This window comes from Octopus sinensis, linkage group LG13, assembly GCF_006345805.1.
Source record: "Octopus sinensis linkage group LG13, ASM634580v1, whole genome shotgun sequence".
NCBI classification, from domain to species: Eukaryota; Metazoa; Mollusca; class Cephalopoda; order Octopoda; family Octopodidae; genus Octopus; species Octopus sinensis.
Window position 1 is genome coordinate 68442467 of NC_043009.1, and position 19491 is coordinate 68461957.

General features: G+C 39.0%; 1 protein-coding gene across 13 annotated transcripts in view; it reads right to left on the reverse strand.

Annotated features, from left to right (window-relative positions):
• Positions 1 to 18307: 18307 nt before the first annotated feature.
• LOC115218343 (transmembrane protein KIAA1109 homolog) overlaps positions 18308 to 19491 on the reverse strand; it is a 275576-nt gene continuing 274392 nt past the window's right edge. For all 13 annotated transcript variants that reach the window (XM_029788097.2, XM_029788096.2, XM_036508510.1 and 10 more), the window contains one exon: positions 18308 to 18873. In XM_029788097.2, the coding sequence (XP_029643957.1) occupies positions 18666 to 18873 (208 nt within the window). In that variant the 3' untranslated portion in view covers positions 18308 to 18665. The remainder of the gene's footprint in view (positions 18874 to 19491) is intronic.

Sequence of the window (19491 nt, forward strand, 5' to 3'; positions counted from 1 at the left end):
CTTGTCCATCTGGAGATCAGGAGCAAACCAAACCAAACCAAGAACAATTTAACCGGTGCGTCCGTCCAGCGCCCAACAACAGTCGAACGGTATGGATCTGCTTCTACAGGGGCCGAGCTGCAACCCCAACAAGTTCTCACGGTTAATTTGTACTCCTCTTACGGCCTCTTTTATTCCCTTAGAATAGTGCCGATCACCATGATGTGTTTAGTGTCTAGAACTATTTCAGGGACCTCATCCGCCGCGTATGCAAACACGGATCTTCTGCATCATAGTTCTTGCAGTTCTCTCCCGTCAACTGCCTCTTAACTAGCACCCTAATCCGGCCTCTGTGAATATGGCGTGCAGGGAAAGACTGAATGGGTGTTCGAGGTTTTTACATACTCCGGTTCGATCAGCTGGTTCTACACAATTAAGACGAGCATCCAAAACAGTGTTTGAATGTATTGCACTAAAAATGGAACGTTCTTAGGGAAAACCTCAAAAGTCCAGCTGCCCAGCTCCAATCAGAAGATACACAGCGATTAGTCTAAAAGCACCACCTTCACTACCTGTATCTTGAGGGCCAGAGTTTTTCTCAAACATCGCCACTCCGCCCCCGGTCCGAACTAAGGTACAGCATGTATTGGAAATCTTGGCCTTGCTACTGCCTCCAAACTTAGTGACCTGAGGTCATTGAGCAGACGACCCCGCCACCAGACTGACCCCAGGCTACGTGCACTTATACATTTAACTCTCAGGGCTGCTATATTGGTCAAAAGATGAAGCGGAAAGGAAACGAGTAGCTTTCTTATTTAGTCGCCCCCGAAGACCAGGGGACTCGGTTTCCATGGTGTTTGCGGTGTCTTTTGTGGAGTCTTTTAAGGAGTCATTGTGCTGGCCTTTACGTTTACACTTCCTGCATCGTTAGGAAAATTCTTCCTCGATATTTTACGTCTCCAAGAGTCCAACCTTATTGTTTTCAAATTGTGTGGCACTTTGGAAGTTCCTACATCTGTTTCGATGTTCTTTTCTGCGATGAAGAACATCAGTTTTATTGTTTTATTTATTTAGTACTTTGTGTGGTGCGGTGGGGGACTTCTTTTTAGCATAAAGTTTGAGGGGGGTGTTTCGTTGGGGCTGTTGTATTTGCATGCTTGTCTACTAGTTCTGCCTCCCGAGTGATTCCTTTTTTTGCTAAGGTGGGCGTTGTTAGTAGATGAGGAGGAGTTTTTGTTGGCTTGTATGCGTTTGAGTGTCTGTTGTTTCGGTGATGCTGTTGTGATTACAAAGTATCTTTAATCTTGCATCTGTTTATTAGGGTTTTGCCTCTTCAGAAGAAGAAGCGATTTCCTTGTCGGAAGGATCTGGTGTGGGTGGGGGCAGAGGAGGGAGCCATGGTCTTGCTACTGCCTCCAAACTTAGTGACCCGATGTCATTGAGCAGACGACCCCGCCACCTGACTGACCCCAGGCTACGTGCACTTATACATTTAACTCTCAGAGCCATGTGCGTCATTGTCTGTGAGTTTGAAAGAGGATGAGAGGGAGTGACAGTAAAGGAAAGGGGGTTGGTTTGGATATTTTCCTGGGTGGTGGCCTTCGGGTTTGTTGGATGTGTGTCGCTGTTGTTGTTACGGCTGTTGTTCTTGTTCCTTTTGCTATTACTGATTCTGCTGTTTGGTCAGTGTTATCGGCAGTAGTGACGGCTTCCTGCTTTTGTTGAGGGCAGAAAGCTTTGAAGTGGTTTTCTGCATCATGCAAGTGTCATCTCAGCCTTTTACCCCATCTGCAAATCTTATCCTTTGACCAGGGAGATTACGATTGGGACCTTTCCCACCTCCTCCTCTTTGATCTGGATGAGGATTTCTACTGTGATCCCAGACCAAAACTCTCTTCTTGTTCGCTTCACTTCGAAAAGGATTTCATTGTCCTCTGGAGTGACTCATGCTAGCAACTGGGAGATTCCAACCCAGGCGGATTCCTCTCTATTTAACGCGGAAGATCTTTCTCCCTAAATAGGTTGGGTAGAAGGTGAATTTCCTGTCGCGTATAGGACCTATGGAGTGCATCAACCCGAGTGCTTTGCTCTTAAAGAGGAAATCCACGCTCTCCAATTTTTCTTTTGTCTTCATCACATGATCTATGTTAACCCATATTTCTTGCAGAGCTTTCTACCTAGGCTTATGTTGTTTCTTCCAAGAGTCACATTTTATCCGACATACTGTTATGTGACCGTCTTTCGGGCAGTTGCTGCCAATTCTTCGGCTGAGGAGGGGGCAGCGATTTGTGCCTTCCTCCCATTAAACTCCACAAGTTTCCATTCTGTGACCCGTGCTTTGTCATTTTGGCAAAAGGCCGCCCGTAGTTTGTCATGCCTTCACCAAAATATAGATGGGCGTGTCCTTTAAACTTCATTTTATATCGTGCAGTCTTCAAATCCGGTAAAGGTCAACGTTGTCTTTCATCCTTTTTAGGCATCGATAAATAAAGAACAAGTCCAAGATTATGGAATCGTTGAATTCTTAGCGTTTCAGACAGCATACCTTGTGGAGTTTCTTCTGGATTTTTGCGTTCTGAGTTCTTGGTTAAATAGAGAATCGGACTAAGTCTACCAACTCCTATAACCTGGATTTTCAGTGCTGTCAGCAGAATTCCCTTGGTTGCAATGTTTGGACCAAATCTGCACCTTGACGATAATGACCTCTTTTTTTCTCCCTCTCCCCCACACACACTCACCAATCTTGAAGACCTTGAATGGTCCAAAGACCCAGGGGTGTTGTCACAAAAGCAAATAACTCAATAAACAATTCTAAAGAAATGAGAAGCAAAACTTTCATACGTTTACCAAATTCTTTGTTTATTATTTAGCTCTTCAAAAAAACGTCAGGATTTCAATATTTTACTCGTGTGACCCCGATTGGGGGGTAATTAACACAACCATGAAGATCAATATTTGGAAGAAGCATTAAAATATTTCATCAAAGATTTAAGCAAACAAAAAAAATACAGTTTCTTCTGGCTTTTCTGTGACGTCACATTTCTTTAAACATGTTTTTTATTTTAGTTCTAATTGATGGAGTTTTGCAAATAAGGACAGATTTTGAATTTTTGCCACTTTATTTTCTTTTGTAGAGACAAAATTAAACTATTATTAACAGGCATAAAAATTCAAAATACTCTGACAGTTCAGCGTTACCGTATTTTCATGGACTTAAAACTAGAAACTAATGCATACATATATACAGGCTGAAGTATTTCTACTTCCACAGATATGTACATTAATATATGTATATATATATATATATATATATATATATATATATATATATATAGAGAGAGAGAGAGAGAGAGAGAGAGATGAGAGACGGAAAGAGAGTTGCCGATATCTTCTATGGGCTCTTTAATAATTTATTTTCTATTATTTGAAAAGGGGAATTTATCCCGAAATATTATTGGATTATTAAATAGCCTACATAAAGTAATACAATAATTTTTATCTTTTTCATTCATTGACATCACCTTACATATGTTCATTAAGCCTTCATTCGCATTCTTCAATGGTTTTATAAGCATTTATCTCCTGTAAATGCGCGTGAGCGCCAACACACGCACACATGCAGTCAGAATGTGTTTCTTTCACAAAAAGGACGATACAGCTTGAAATAAATTATATACACACAAATATTTATGCAGACACATCCATGCAAACTCAAACAAAATTTTATACATACATGCATATAACACACATATATATGCATATCATTCATAAAATTAATGGCCAACAAAAATATTTTGATGAATAATAAAATAAAGTGTTTGGTTTGGGTGGAGTTTTTGAAGAAATGTTTCGAGGGTGACATATGTAGCATTTTACAACGACGAGTTCTTTATGACAGAAAGAAAATAGTAGAAAAATATATCGTTCCCAAAATCCATAATAAATGAGAGTCAAATAAGAGAAAAAGTACTCAATACTTGGTGCAGAAAACAACCACATTTACTCCTTATCTGAAGTTTCATGCTATTACTTAAGTTTCGTGCTTACGCACCATACAAATGGTAGCATGGAGTATTGTAATAACAGGTTTCATTATCTAAGCTGCCATTAAGAATTCACAAATTCATGGCAACTTGGATAATGCGTGGTCATGGCAACGATCCGTGACTATGGTAATTCCTAACTAAAAGATGCCATTTTTCAAACAGGAAGATAACACAGTTCGGTTTTATTTTGATAATCCAAGAATGACAACGAAGTAAATAAGATAAAATTGTTAATTGGAAAAATCAGATTCCCAAAATGATTTTTGCTTGACTTCATAACAGAGTTCTTGGTGTTGGTTCCTTAATATCCATAATGTACCGTGGTGTCCATAATAATGTAATCTACTCGGGAGAGGTAAGAATTCCAGTAACCACTGACCATCAGCTTTACTTATATAAAACAAAAAAGGCCTTTCTGTGTAGAGAGAAAAATTCTGTGGTGCATTGCCAAAGAATAAAGTACCCCCGACTACATCTCCATCTTTCAAAGTCTGTTGAGAACTGAAAGCGGAAACTGAAATTCTTCAACATCCTCACACGTGTGAGACAGGATTATCTCCTATCAACGCAATTCTTTCCTCTCGTCATTGTTCCAAATACTGGAACACAGTCGACTATAGGAGACACCGAATGGATTTGGACATTGCATTCCTGACATACATACACACACACACACGTGTATATAAATATATATATATATTCTTTCTTCTATTTGTTTCAGTCAGTTGACTGCGACCATGCTGAAGCACTGCCTTTAGTCGAGCAAATCGCTCCCAAGACTTATTCCTTGTAAACCTAGTACTTATTCTATCAGTCTCTTTTGCCGAACCGCTAGGTCACGGGAACGTAAACACATCGGTTGTCAAGTGATAGTGGAGGGACAAACATATATATACACACACATACATACATATATATACACGACGGGCTTCTTTCAGTTTCCGTCTATCAAATTCACTCACAAGGCTTTGGTTGGCCCAAGGCTATAGTAGAAGACAGGTTGGTAAGTAAGCTACTTACCACACAGCCACTCCTTCGCCTCTCTCTATCTCTTTGATATATATATATATATATTATATATATATATATATATATATATATAAATATATATATACATGCATATGTGTTTGCATAAATTCATAGTTTGTGGATGTATGTATGGAAAGAGAGAGAGAGAGAGAGAGAGAGAGAGAGAGAGAGACTAAGCTTACCTTTCTATTGCTCCTCAAATTTTCTCACTAAAGTACTTCTGGTTCAAAATCTCTGATGTATGTATAACTAGCTTCCTCTCATGTGTGTGTGTGTGTGGTGTGTGTGTGTGTGTGTGTGTGTGTATGTAGTCTTAGAATTTGAAAGTCAGAAAAAATATGCCCCCTTATATTTGGCAATAGGATGGGTATATTATCTAGATTATGTTAAGCCGAGAAAAGAATCATATAAATTCTTAGCACCCGGGTACCTACCTAAACTGCAAGAATGAGATCTTTAGCTCTTGTCCACACGAGAAAAATTATATATTCATCTTACTTGTGGACCCCGTCATGACTACAGTCACTGGGTTATCCCCCTTCACCCCTTCCACCATTAAATCGCGAAAACCCAGCAAAGAGTTTAACCAAAACCACATAGAAACACACAAACACATAAACGTTTAAACAGAGGCTTAAGGGTTCCGGCACCGCCCAACACCTCCATTCTCCAAAATCTCTACACATATAAACCCATACACACATTCCAACCCTACACAAATACCAAACTCTACCCACCCCACCCCACTACATATATTTTCTCCAGACTTTTGCCGCCTTGCAGCGTCTCAGATACTTCTAGAGCCAAGGGACAGAACTCTTAAAGCTCTTATCCAGGGCGCCTCCCACAACTTCGTTACATCTTTCTCGGCAGCATCCACAAACTGGATGTAACACTTTTCGCGTCCAATAACAAAGAGCAGTCACCATATATTTTACATGCCTGTCATCTCTGAAGAGTACGTGGCACTACTTAACCATGCTGTTATATAATATCCGGCTATTTAATATCCAGTGCAAAACCGATTGGTAAGATTGGCTGAAATGGATCTACGTTACAGAACCACACTCTTTCACTGTTTTTCCCTGGAATATAATTTACATGAAAGGCATAGCTTTGACAGCTTCAGACTCAAAGCTAGGGATAAAACACTAAACTTTAGCATTGCGCAGTGTCGTCATTATTAGCAGTTGCAATCGTAATAATTTTATTAAGCTTTCATTCTGCGGAGGTTTATGTTTTTTTTCCTTTAAATATTTTGTGATCCTCACCACTCTCGCTTGATTTGAAGAGATAATATCGGGTCCTTTTGATACAGCACATGAAAGATGAAGCTCACTAATTGTTTTTTTTTTTCTGCTTCTTTGGTTTTTGATTGCGTATATAAAATGGCAGTGTCTCCATCTCTCAACACACACACACGTTTACGAAAAACAACAACAAAAGACGAAGACAGGTGGTGTACAAAACAAACATGTATTAGTATAACACTCAGGAATGGAAAAAGTCTTTTACGTTTCGAACCTACGCTCTTCTACAGAAAGGGACACAGAAAAAAACAAGGTAAGAAACAAAGAGAGAAAAAATGTGTATAGTGGCTAACGATCTATCATGTACATTGTCGTAATACAAATTAAGTACCAAATGCATTATTATTATTATATTTGCGTAATAATCATCTTTCTTCTTCTCTGACTGCTAAAGCACAGTTATTTACTGAAGCTTGCTTTTAAGAGGGAAAACAAAATAAATACATCAGACATTTATTTTTTCCCTGCATCATCATCCTTATCGTTTAACGTCCGTTTTCCGTGCTGGCATGGGTTTGACGGTTCGACAGAAGCTTGCAAAGCCATGAGCAGCACCAGGTCTCGTTATCTGTTTTGTCATGGTTTCTGCAGCTGGATGCCCTTCCTAATGCCAACCACTCCGAGAGTGTAGTGGATGCTTTTACGTATGTAAAGAAGCTTTTCAGATATTTGAGAATTGTTTCTCTTTTTCCAGAAATATATTCAAACCAAAATGTTATTCAAATAAATTTAGATAGATGTTTTATAACATGGCTGACCGATCCGTAAGAACAATATATTACTTAGGTATTTTGTATCATTAATCTCTGAATTATGAAAAACAAAGTCAGCTCGAATCTAGAAAGATGACCCCCCCCCCCGCCAGTGTGGACAGGTCTATCTCAACACACAACCGTCTGAGCTGTAAGAAAAATATGAATTGGGAAGGTAAGGGGTTCGTTGATTATGGTAACCCTGGCACTTTGTCAAATTCAGAAGAATGAAAAGTAAATGACCTTAGCAGCATTTGAACTCAGAATGTAGAGCGATGTACATAAATACCACAAGATGTTGTGTGACACTAACAATCCAACTAATACACCAACCCTTAAGAACTGACTTCCGTACTCAAATGGTACTTCAATCAACGCCACTGACCCCAGCACTTGACTGGTATTTATTTTATCATCTGGTAGAAGGAGTCAGCAGCGGTGGCAGGGCTTACTTAATCTGCACAATATCATCATCATCATCATCAACAGCATCAGTTAATGTCCACTTTCCTTGCTGGCATGGGTTGAACGGTTTGAAAGGGGCTGGCAAGGTCAGAGAACCGTTCCAGGTTCCATTACCTATTTTGGTATTGTAACTACAGCTGCATGTCCTCCCTAACACCAACCATGTTACAGAGTGTACAGGATGTTTTTTACATGGTGCAAGCACCAGTGCTTTTTACATGGCACCAACACCGGGGACTTTTTAAACGATGTCAGCAACAGGGCACCTGCACCAGTTCTTTTTTCACATGGTACCAGCACCAGGGCATTTTATGTGTACACCAGCACTGACAGGGTCACCAGGTACTTCGCAAGACAGGACAGGACAAAAACAAATATCAGATTAATAATTATTTTATGTATCATGAAGAAGATGAGATGTGAAAACAACTCGGGAGACTTGGAATTCTGAATGCAAATGAGACACAAGGAAATAAAAGATATTTTGACCAACCTTCTACTGAGGAGATGGCCATCGATGCTGGCATCACCTTTGATGGGCTGCCTTAAGCAAATGTAAGCTGCTGAATCTGTTATCACCTGATATAAGAATTTTACTGGTTTTAAAAACCTCAACTTTTCTGAAGTTTGAGGGGAGATTTTTTTTTTTTCGGCTCCAAGTTTTAGGCTTCTCTGAGTTAAATTGGCCCCCCAATGCTAGGGGTCCCTGAGCCATGACCCATACTGGCCCATTCATAAATCTGGCCCAGATCCCATCCTACTCAGACTTGAACTCAGAACATAAAGGGACGTATCTACAAAACTTTCATGTCAAGGAAGTAATTCTGTCATTCCGCAGAAGAGAGAGAAGGAGAAGGAAAGAGAAAGAAAGAAAAATGAGAGCAACATTCGTAAACTTAATAAACCAGCAATAAATAAATCAAAAAAGAAAAATGTAATAATATATAAAAAAAAAGTAAATCTACAATGGAAAAACAAGCAAACAAACAAAAATAAACAATAAATAAATAAGATAATAAAAGATGTTGGAATTTCTTTGGTAAACTGAAAACTTTTGCAGTTATTTGCTAAACAGAAAAGAAAACAGAAAAGAAAACAGCAATGAGAAGATAAATAAAAGTGATGGATAAGTTAAGTTGGAGTCTCTGGGTTTTGCTGCTCAAAATCGTTTTTTGCTTCAGACATTTTGGATGAACACGTCTGAAGTTCAAACATCAATGATTCTAACAAGAGGCTTGGATGTTGTTGTTTGTTTGTGTGTGAATGTATGTATATCAATATATCCACGTCTATACATGTGTGTGTGTGTCTACATAGGTGTGTGTGTGTGTGTGTGTGTGTGTGTGTGTGTATGTGTCTGTGTAGGTATGAGAATCTCTGAAGGTAGGTGTATACGTGTCTATGTACGTTGTATGTGTATGTATCTATATAGGTGTGTGAGTGTGTATGTATATCAATATATGTAATATATGTATGTCTATACATGTGTGTGTGTCTACATAGGCGTGTGTGTGTGTGTGTGCATGTGTCTGTGTAGGTATGAGAATCTCTGAAGGAAGGTGTATGCATGTCTATGTACATTGTATGTGTATGAATCCATATAGGTGTGTGTGTGTGAGTGTGTATGTATATCAATATATGTAATATATGTATGCCTATACAGGTGTGTGTCTACATATATGTGTGTGTGTGTATGTGTGTATGTAGGTATGAAAATCTCTGAAGGTAGGTGTGTGCGTGTCTAAGTACACTGTGTGTGTATCTATATAGGTAGGTGTGTCTGTGTATGAGTTTATACAAACGCATTTATGTTTCCGTAGGAGTGTGTATCTATGTAGATGTATATGTCTATGTTTTGTGTGTGTGTGCATGGATATCTATGTAGATTTGTGTGTATGCAAACAGAGGTGTGTGTGTGTGTGTGTGTATTTGAAATAGAAATTCATTAAGGAAGCTGTTGCCAGAGGCTGCATGGAACAGAAGTTTGGCATCAGAAGTTGAAGTCTTAAGCCAACAAGAAAATGTGTCATTCAGGTTACATTTAGGATGACAACAACAACAAATACAACAACAACACCAACAACTGTGGGTGAACACATCAATTATCTGAGAATAAAAAAGAAAAAAAAAGCTTATTTAATGGAGAAGAAAAATTTTAAAAAAAGGCAACAGAGACAAAAAATACATTAATGGATTTTTTTGGTTTTTGTTTTGTTTTCTTTGCTTTCGATTCGTTTTCTCTTTCTTTTTCTTTTCTTTTAAAATTGTTTTACATTCACAAAAAAAATCCAAAACCGGTAATGAACTATGAGCTTCAGCAAATTAATAAGCAGTTAGGAAGAGAGAGACCAAACAAAGAAAGACTGTATTTTAAAGAATCATAGAAGCATGAGGCATAAAACCACAAGTTACACACACACATATATATATATATATATATATGCATGAATGTAAGAGGAACTGAAGAGAAATGGGCGTAACAATCCAAGGATCCAAGTGTAGCAAGTTAGTAAGCTTCAACCCTGTATGGCATCCAGTAGAGATGAGAAAGGGTGGACAATGTACAATAAAACACGCAAGTCACTTCTTTCCATATTGAAATCAAAAGCAATTCCAATAAGCTGGCTGTGTATATTGTAACTTATGCAACGAGCATTGCTTTGCTATGAAACAATTGTAAAGCGCATGAGTACATATAAAAATAATTCATCCCAGAATGGAGATGATGGCATTACATCCATTTCCTCATCACCTCAACTATTACATTTACTGTTTTATAGTCTGGGACTAACAAATCATTCCTGGAATTACAATTTCTATACAATTTCCTTTAAGGAAAACTGTCTGCTTCTATGCACTCTGTTGGCCAGTATTCACTCAGATTCCTAAATCCTCTTTAATCTAATCCATCATCAGCATTGTCACACAATGTCCATTTTCCATGCTGGCATGGGTTGGATGGTTTTCAAGAGCTGGTAAAGTCAGAAGACCATGCCAAGCTGCACTACCCACTTTGGCAAGGTTTCTATAGCTGGATGCACTTCCTAATGCCAACCACTTTACAGAGTGTGGACTAGGTGCTTTTTATGTGGCCCCAGCGGCCATGAGGTCACCAGATAACTCACAAGGCACCCCAACTGAGTGGGAGGGGAGGGCAGGAGTAATATTGAGGAAGGTGGCTTTGTGCCGGGTGATGAGAGGTTCGAGTATGGGTAGATGGATATTCACTTGAACTTCTCTCCTTTAACATCTCAAACATAAGATCACTTCACTGGAGGCGGAGGCTTATCTCATCCTATGATGGAATCAATCTACAAACATTATTATGGACTGCCAAACCCTCAAGAAACAGCTGTTGGATTTGTAATACTTTTCCTCAACCCCTTTCATTCTCTGTATCATTTGTTTTCTGTGGGAGTCGAACCTTTTTATATGTAAACATGTCTGTTATTTTTATATTTCATGTATTCAATATACTCTATGTATTGATCTAACTTGCTTATCCTTACATTTACTTCACACACACATATACACATATATATATATATATACATATATACACGCACATATATATATATATATATATATATATATATATACACACATATATACACATACATATACATATATATACACATACATATATATATATACACACACATATATATATATACATATATAAACGCACATACACAAGCCACTTAACCGCACCGCCACACCTATACCCGACATCCTGCATATTTTAGCTTCAAGATATTCGTTCTTCAACAGTTCCTCTGTTTCCTACTCCACAATATTTTGGCCAGAAAGCACCAAGATGTCTCTCAAGGTCCATACATTCCCATTCCTGTCCATGATAATTACATCTGCATGGCTTGCCTTGGTCTCTTGACGCTTTGGACATTAACTAGGTCCTAACTGTGCACCAATTGCTACGGGCTTCTGCCCCTTCTCGTTAATTTTTACAGGGAAGTCATGGCATCTTACCCAGTGGACTTAGGAAATCCCCCCTTAGTCATGTCTGTGTGTGTATTTGAACTTGGTCACAGCTACTCCCAGCAATCACGTGGTGAGCTATTTCATTCCATTTGTTGTATAGTTTTCCCTTGATGATTACATCCTGTCATTATTTTATTTTTGTTAATTATTTGTGGGCAGGTTTTTTGAGTGACTCCTGTCTTTCCCTCATTTTATTTTGTCTCTGTTAATATTGTGGAGTACTGGCCATAAAGAGGGTTTTCTGCTCGTTATAATCGTTATCCCCTTATTATTGGGTACAAAAGTGAGGGTGGAGAGAGAAGAGTTCTCTTCCCTTCCAGTGAATTTACCAAAAGTTGGGTGACTGGCAAAAAGGATTAGGATGAATGGGCCTGCTCTAAGCCTACACCTTTAAAATGGAGAACAACAGATGCAGGAGAACTTGTGCCCTTAATGGTTAAGAAGATGTTGGATCTGTAGGGTTCTTGGATTAGCCTTAGTATACTTTGACTACCTTTATCTCATTTTCCAATCCTTATGCTTTCTTTTCCTCACCTTTTATATAAATGTGCAAGAGCAATGGCCCAGTGGTTTTGATTCCCAGACAGGGCGTTGTGAGTGTTTATTGAGCAAAAACACGTAAAGCTCCATGAGGCTCCGGCAGGGAGTGGTAAAATCTGCTATACTCTTTCACCACATCTTTCTCTCACTCTTTCTTCTCGTTTCTCTTGTATCTGTATTTCAAAGGCGCCAGCATTGTCACACTCTGTGTTACGCTGAATCTACCTGAGAACTACATTAAGGGAATGTGTGTCTGTGGAGTGCTCAGCCACTTGCATGTTAATAAATGAGCAGGCTGTTCCAATGATTGGATGAACTGGAAACCTCGTCGTCACAACCGACAGAGTGCCATGATTTTATATAAATATAATGTAACCCGCACCCACATACACAAATTATAAACTCTTCCCTAAAACATCCCCTCTCATCTGGTACCTGTTTGGCAAATAAAAGATATCCTTATTATCATCATCCTCATCAAAGTAGTGAACTGTCAGAAGTAGTTGAGTTCCAGATTGGATGCCCCTCGCAGCATTTAACTGCATTTCTTTACATTCTGAGTTCCAATTCTTTTCTCCTCTAGGTACAAGGTCTGAAATTCTTGGGGAGGGGGCCAGTCGATTAGATTGACCCCAGTATGCAACTGGTGCTTAATTTATCTGAGTTCCAGTTCTGCCATGGTAAAATAATACTTTCATCTTTCTAAAACATCGATCAGCATTTGGGGAATACAAATGGCTTCAATATTTGACATCAGCACTTTGTTTTAGACACTCTAGAAGGACAAACATTGAAAGAGGACTTCAGCAGAATTGCAAACAAAAAACGTAAAGAGATCAAACAAAAAAAAAACCTGCTGGTGTTTGATTCTGACAATTTGGTAACATCAATAATTATAATAATCCTTTCTGCTATAGGCGCAAGGCCTGAAATTTTGTGGGAGGGAATAAGTCGATTACATCGACCCCAGTGTGTAACTGGTATTTATTTCATTGATCCCGAAAGGATGAAAGGCAAAGTCAACCTCGGTGGAATTTGAACTCAGAACGTAGCGACAAGCAAAATGCTGCAATAATAATAATAATAATAATAATCATCGTTTAGACGTCCACTTTCCATGCTGGCATGGGTTGGATGGTTTGACTGAGGATTGGCGAGCCAGATGGCTGCACCAGGCTCCAATCTGATCTGGCAAAGTTTCTGCGGTTGGATGCCCTTCCTAATGCCAACCACTCCGAGAGTGTAGTGGGTGCTTTTATGTGCCACTGGCACAAGAGCCAGTCAAGCGGTACTGGCAACAACCATGCTCAAATGGTGTTAATAATAATAATAAGGGTTTCTAGTTTAGGAATAAGGCCAGTAATTCTGAGATGAGTGGGGTTTAGTTAAAATCAACATCAGTACTTGACTGGAACTTTATTTAATCAACTTTGAAAGGTAAAGTGGAGTTCAGAAAGGGGCTAAACACAGAGGGGACAAACAAGGACAGACAACGGGATTAAGTCGATTACATCAACTCCAGTGTGTAACTGGTACTTAATTTATCAACCCCGAAAGGATGAAAGGCAAAGTTGACTGCGGCGGAATTTGAACTCAGAACGTAATGGCAAATGAAATACTGCTAAGCATTTCACCCAACGTGCTAACGTTTCCGCCAGCTTGCTGCCTTAATGTTTCTGCCAACTTGCCACCTGGCTGATGATGATGATAATAGTAATACTCATCCTTTCAGCTCTAAGCACAAAGCCTGAAATTTGCAGGTGGGGTTGGGGTGATTGGGGTGATCAGTCAATGACATCAAAGTCAGTGCTTCATTGGTAGTTATTTCATTGATCCCAAAAGATGAGGCAAAGTCAGCCCTGGCAGAATTTCAACTCGGAATGGAAAGATGGATGAAATACCACTGAGCATTTCGTCAGGCATGCTAACGATTCTGCCAGCTCACCACCTCAATAATAATAATAATAATAATAAAGGTTTCAAATTTTGTCACAAGGCCAGCAGTTTTTTGAGGGGAGGGAGAAGTTGATTACATTGACCTCAGTACTTGACTGGTATTTATTTTATCTACCCTGAAAGAATGAAAAGCAAACTCAACCTCAGCAGTATTTGAACAGCCAGAAGAAAAGCTGCCAAGTAGGTTGTCTGGCAGGCTAACCATTCTGCCAGCTAACCAGCCAATAATAATAATAATAATAATCATCGTTATTATAACAATTATAATTTTCAAAAAATAGATAAGAAAACAAATGGTAGATCTTACCTGAAACAAGATGGAAAGAAACATAAAAGAGATAAAAGAAAAAATACGAATACAGTTTTCAATTTAAGCTATATTTTAGTTGTTTTCAAAACAAATGAGGAAAAAAACATTTTTTTCAATAATACATTGATTGTCATATAAACACAACATGAATGAACATTTAGTTTTCACACACACATGCAGACATACACACACACACATATATATATATACACACACACACACACACATACACGAGGTAAACTCTCAGCTTCAGCAACATGTATTTCATGTTTAATCAACCCAGTTACCTTTTCATCGGAGTGTAGTCATGCTGGGGCACCACCTTGAAGGGTTCTAGTCACAAAAAAATAAATAAATAAAAACATCCCCAATACTGGTTTTTAAACTCTGGTGCTTATTTTATCAGTCCCTTGCAGAACTGCTAAGTTACGGAGATGTAAACAAACACCAATCGACAATTGGTGGCAAGGACAGATACACACAAACAACACACGCACAGAGGCTTCTTTCAGTTTCCATCTACCAAATCCATTCATAAGGCTTTGGTTGGCCTGAGGCTATAGTAGAAATCATTTGCCCAAGGTGCCATGCAATGGAAATGAACCTGGAGCCATGTGCTTGGGAAGCAAGCTTCTTACCACAGTCACAACTGCACCTATACACCACACACACATACACAGAAGCTTCTTTCAGTTTCCATTTACCAAGTCCATTCATAAAGCTTTGGTTGGTCTGGGGCTACAGTAGAAGACACTTCCCTGATGCAGTGCTATTGAATCTAAGACCATAATGGTTGAGAAGCAGACCACTAATCACACAGCCAGGCCTGCAGCCATTCATTTCAACAATGAATTATAATATCAATGATTGTTTCACAGACGCATCGTTACAATTAATTGGTCTCTCAGGCAGAAGTAATACAACACAGTGTGTGACAATGCTGGCTCTTTGAACTACTGATGTATGTAGCCTGTCTGACAGACTACCACATTTCTTTTTTAACCATTCCTAGTCACAAGGCTACGATTGTCTCACAGTAGAAGACGATTACCTAAAGTAGTAAAGCCATAACCTTATGGTTGGAGAGTAAACTTCTATCACAGTCACCTATATTTTTGTAGTTTTTACAGGCCACAGTCATTGGATTGCAGTCATGCTGGGGAACTGCCTTGCAGGGTTTAGTAGAACAAACCAACCCCCCAGTACTTAATATTCAAAGTCTGGTGCTTATTCTGTCTCTTTTGCCAAACCATTAAGTTACAGGAAACATAAACAAACCAGCACCGGTTGTCAAGTGGTAATGGAAAATAAGCACAAAGAGACACACAAATATATATATGATGGGCTTCTACACAGTTTCCATTCACCAAATTAATTTACAAGGTCCAGGGTAATAGCAGAAGGCATTTGCCCAGGGAGCCTTGTCATAGGACTGAACCTGGAACCCTGAGGTTCTTGACCACACAACCATGCTTGCGCCTATTGTATATGTAATTACACAGAAAATTGGTCATCATTTTGATAATTCACATTTAAAGAATGGATGTAGAACCTGAGAAAGTCCTTCTAATGAAAGATCACTGAATGAATACAGATGCTACCAAAAAAAGCAAAGGGATGGGGCCTTGATAATCACACACATTTACCCTTTAGCATTTAAAGCACCCATATCCAATTCAAATATCCTACCTGTTTGACATGGAGACAGGCCGGGTCAGACCTCTCACGCCTACACTACAATGTCATTCTACAAGTGAGAAATCACATTATCAAAATCACAAAGCTCTAACACAATGCGTAGTTATTCCAAAACAATGTGAATAAATAAGCATTGCATTTGACAGAGAAATCCAAATGCTAAAGGACCGAATGCTAAAGGACCAAATGCTAAAGGACCAAATGCTAAAGGACCGAATGCTTTCTAGAGGAGTTGTTTGTAGTTTATGGCATCTGGTTTCTGTGGGCACCAATACAATCCCCAATTCAGTACATTACTGAAATCATGCAGAAAAATATGAAAGGTTTCAATTTTCTATGCATTCTTCTAAATTATGTTCTTAAATATATTTTCAGAATGGAGTCCAATAATTTATATATTCCCTGCAATGCACCAGACTCACCAAATTTGGATTCTCCTCTTCTCAAACATCCTCTCCAGATTTATGCAATCTCTTACGAAAACTGGTAAATATTGAAAAGTGGGGAAAAAAGCAACAAAACTTCACTGAAACACACACAAACACATATGTTATCAAAAACAGAGGCTTCCTTCACTTGCAACTCTTAAGTTTTTGGCATGCTTTTCAAGGCAATTCTGCAAGGCACTTTGGGCAATTTTTGAAGCGCCCTGAAGTGTTGCCTCAAAAACATGCAAGAAACAAAGGGAAGAGCAAGTGTAATTAACATCTGATGAGTAGTAGGGGAATAAACACTTCCACATGTGTATTGAGTACTTTCTTCTCATTTGTACAACCAAAATGCATATAATGTACACACATATCCATACACAACATCTTAATCTTCTAGTTCCTAACAACAGAAACAACTCCACAAAGCAAATATTCACACTGACCGACTCAATTTTGGGGTTTTGTTATATATTTTTATTAGAGTCATTCATATATATTTATTAATTTTTTTTTTTTACTTTTACTTTTCTTAAAAAATATCTGGCTATAATTTTATTTATTTATTTCCTAAATTTAAACATCAAACAACATTGGATGTTGGTCACCGTGACTCGACAAAACACAACAGCACCATGGCAACAGAAACTAACTTATTGGAAATATGGCAGGAAAAAGATGACATCGGTTTTTTTCTTTTTTTGTTTATTAATATTATTAATATTTTTCACTTTGAATTATCATATATTTTATAAACATCAGTGTGCACATATGCATATGCAACAAAATGCTATATATATATCTATCTATACATACATACATGCATGTATATATGTATATATATATATATATACATACACACACACACACGCACATATACAACCACATACATCATATTTGCAGCTAGAAAAATCGTGAGTGTGTGTGTGTTTATGTAATGTTATGTAAAGAAAGAAGAGCCCAAACACTTCAACAGTAACTGAAATACTTTCACTCAACACACTAAATAAGAGTATCACATTTACTTCTGGGTGGGAAAAGGTTGACAGTAAGGGTGAAAAGATTCGACCAGTCAATGGGTGGCGCAAGGACCAGAAACAGTTCAAAGCTACTGCGAACCTTTTAAAAATAAAACAAGCACACACAAACACACACACACACACGTATAAATTGTGTGTGTGTGTATATATATATATACATGCAATTGCATTCATCATGTGCATGTATGCTTGTTTGTATAGGGACACACTTATAACTTATAAACACAAGTATGTTAACTGACTCTTATAAGATTTTGAGAAACAGATTTCTGCACTGCTAAGCAAGCTACAGACACTCTCTCTCACACACACACTGCTTTTCCTGAAATTCTTAATACCCATATGATCCCAAACACCAAAACACTAGTTCTGTCTGTGTCACAAACATTCAAATTCACAAACTCCTTCCATCCCGTTTTATTCCAATCCAGACTTAAACAAAAAAAAACAACACACACACACACACACACACACACCCTCCAAATTCTCACACGATTCGTTTACTGCCAGCTCCCTCTACTTCTTGCAGCATTTAATGTTTTGGTAGAAACCATTCCACAAAACAATTAAAAATGCTTTCGTTCATTTGTTCTTTAACTGGCTTCTTTTATTGGACTGTGGGCCATGCTGAGGCCTCACTTTCTAGGGTACAGTTGATTACATTGACCCTAGGACTTATTTTTATCAACCTCGGGGTGATAAAGGACAAAGCGAACCTAAGCAGGATTTGAACTCAGAACGTAAAGGATTGTTTGTTACCAAATATCACAAGGTATTTTGTCTGATGTGCTGCTCTCAATTCTGACACCAACCTGCTTCAAGGCTGATTTGTTTTCTTGTTTTGTTGCTTCAAATCATTGAATAAATGACATGCCTCTTTAGTATATCAAAATTATTATTATTGTTCTTGTTGTTATTGATATTATGAGATGATGGTGGTGGTGATGATGATGATGATGATGGCTGCTGTTGTGGCTGTAATGATGATGAGGAGGAGGAGAGGTAAAATTATTACACTTCAGTGAGGCACAGCCATTGTATGTTCATGTGATTCAGATGTGATTCAAGTCATTTTGTCAAGTCTCCACAAGACAAGACACTGTCCGGTTTGTCTCAAGTGTCCTCGTCGGCAGCGTTTGGTTTGTCTCGGAGCACAATCATTAACTTATTGACAAGGACTGCCAACATTTTGTCCATGGGATCCATGAAACCACGCTGCATCCATTTGGGGATTGTGACACGGGCATGAGAAAAACCGAGCTTCTGTAAAATATAGTCAACTCCAATGGGATCAATCTGGCGACTAGCCCAATGCACCAACCTGAAAGAGAGAGAATTGGGAAAATGAATAGGGTCGAAGGAGAATGAGAAGAGGGTAAAGTTGGACAACGGGAAGAATGGGAAGGAGAAAGTTAGATGAGAGTGGGGTCGGATGGGAGAGGGGGGAAGCCAGACCAGAGGGGAGGAACCGGACCAGAGGGGGCAGCCGAACCAGAGGTGGAGCTGGACCAGAGGGGGGGAAGCCAGACCAGAGGGGGGAAGCTGGACCAGAGGGGGAAGCCGAACCAGAGGGGGAGCTGGACCAGAGGGGGGGAAGCCAGACCAGATTGGGGAAGCCAGACCAGCAGTGGGGAGCCAGACCAGAAGGGGGAGCCGGACCAGAGAGGAAACCAGACATGGGGGGAAGACGGGCCGGGGGAGCCAAACAAGAGGGGGGAAGCCGGACCAGAAGCAGGGAAGGCGGACCAAAAGGGTGCAGAGTCAGACAAGAGTGGGGGAGATCCAGACCAGAGGAGAAATAAATTTAAATAAGAAGAAATTGGACAAGTTGGATAGGGGCAGATGTTAGACAAGAGGCATTTGGGACAAAAAGCAAGGCTACATCAAAAATGTTATAATTTTTAAGCTCATCTTTTTCTATTTAGACCATGAGAGATTT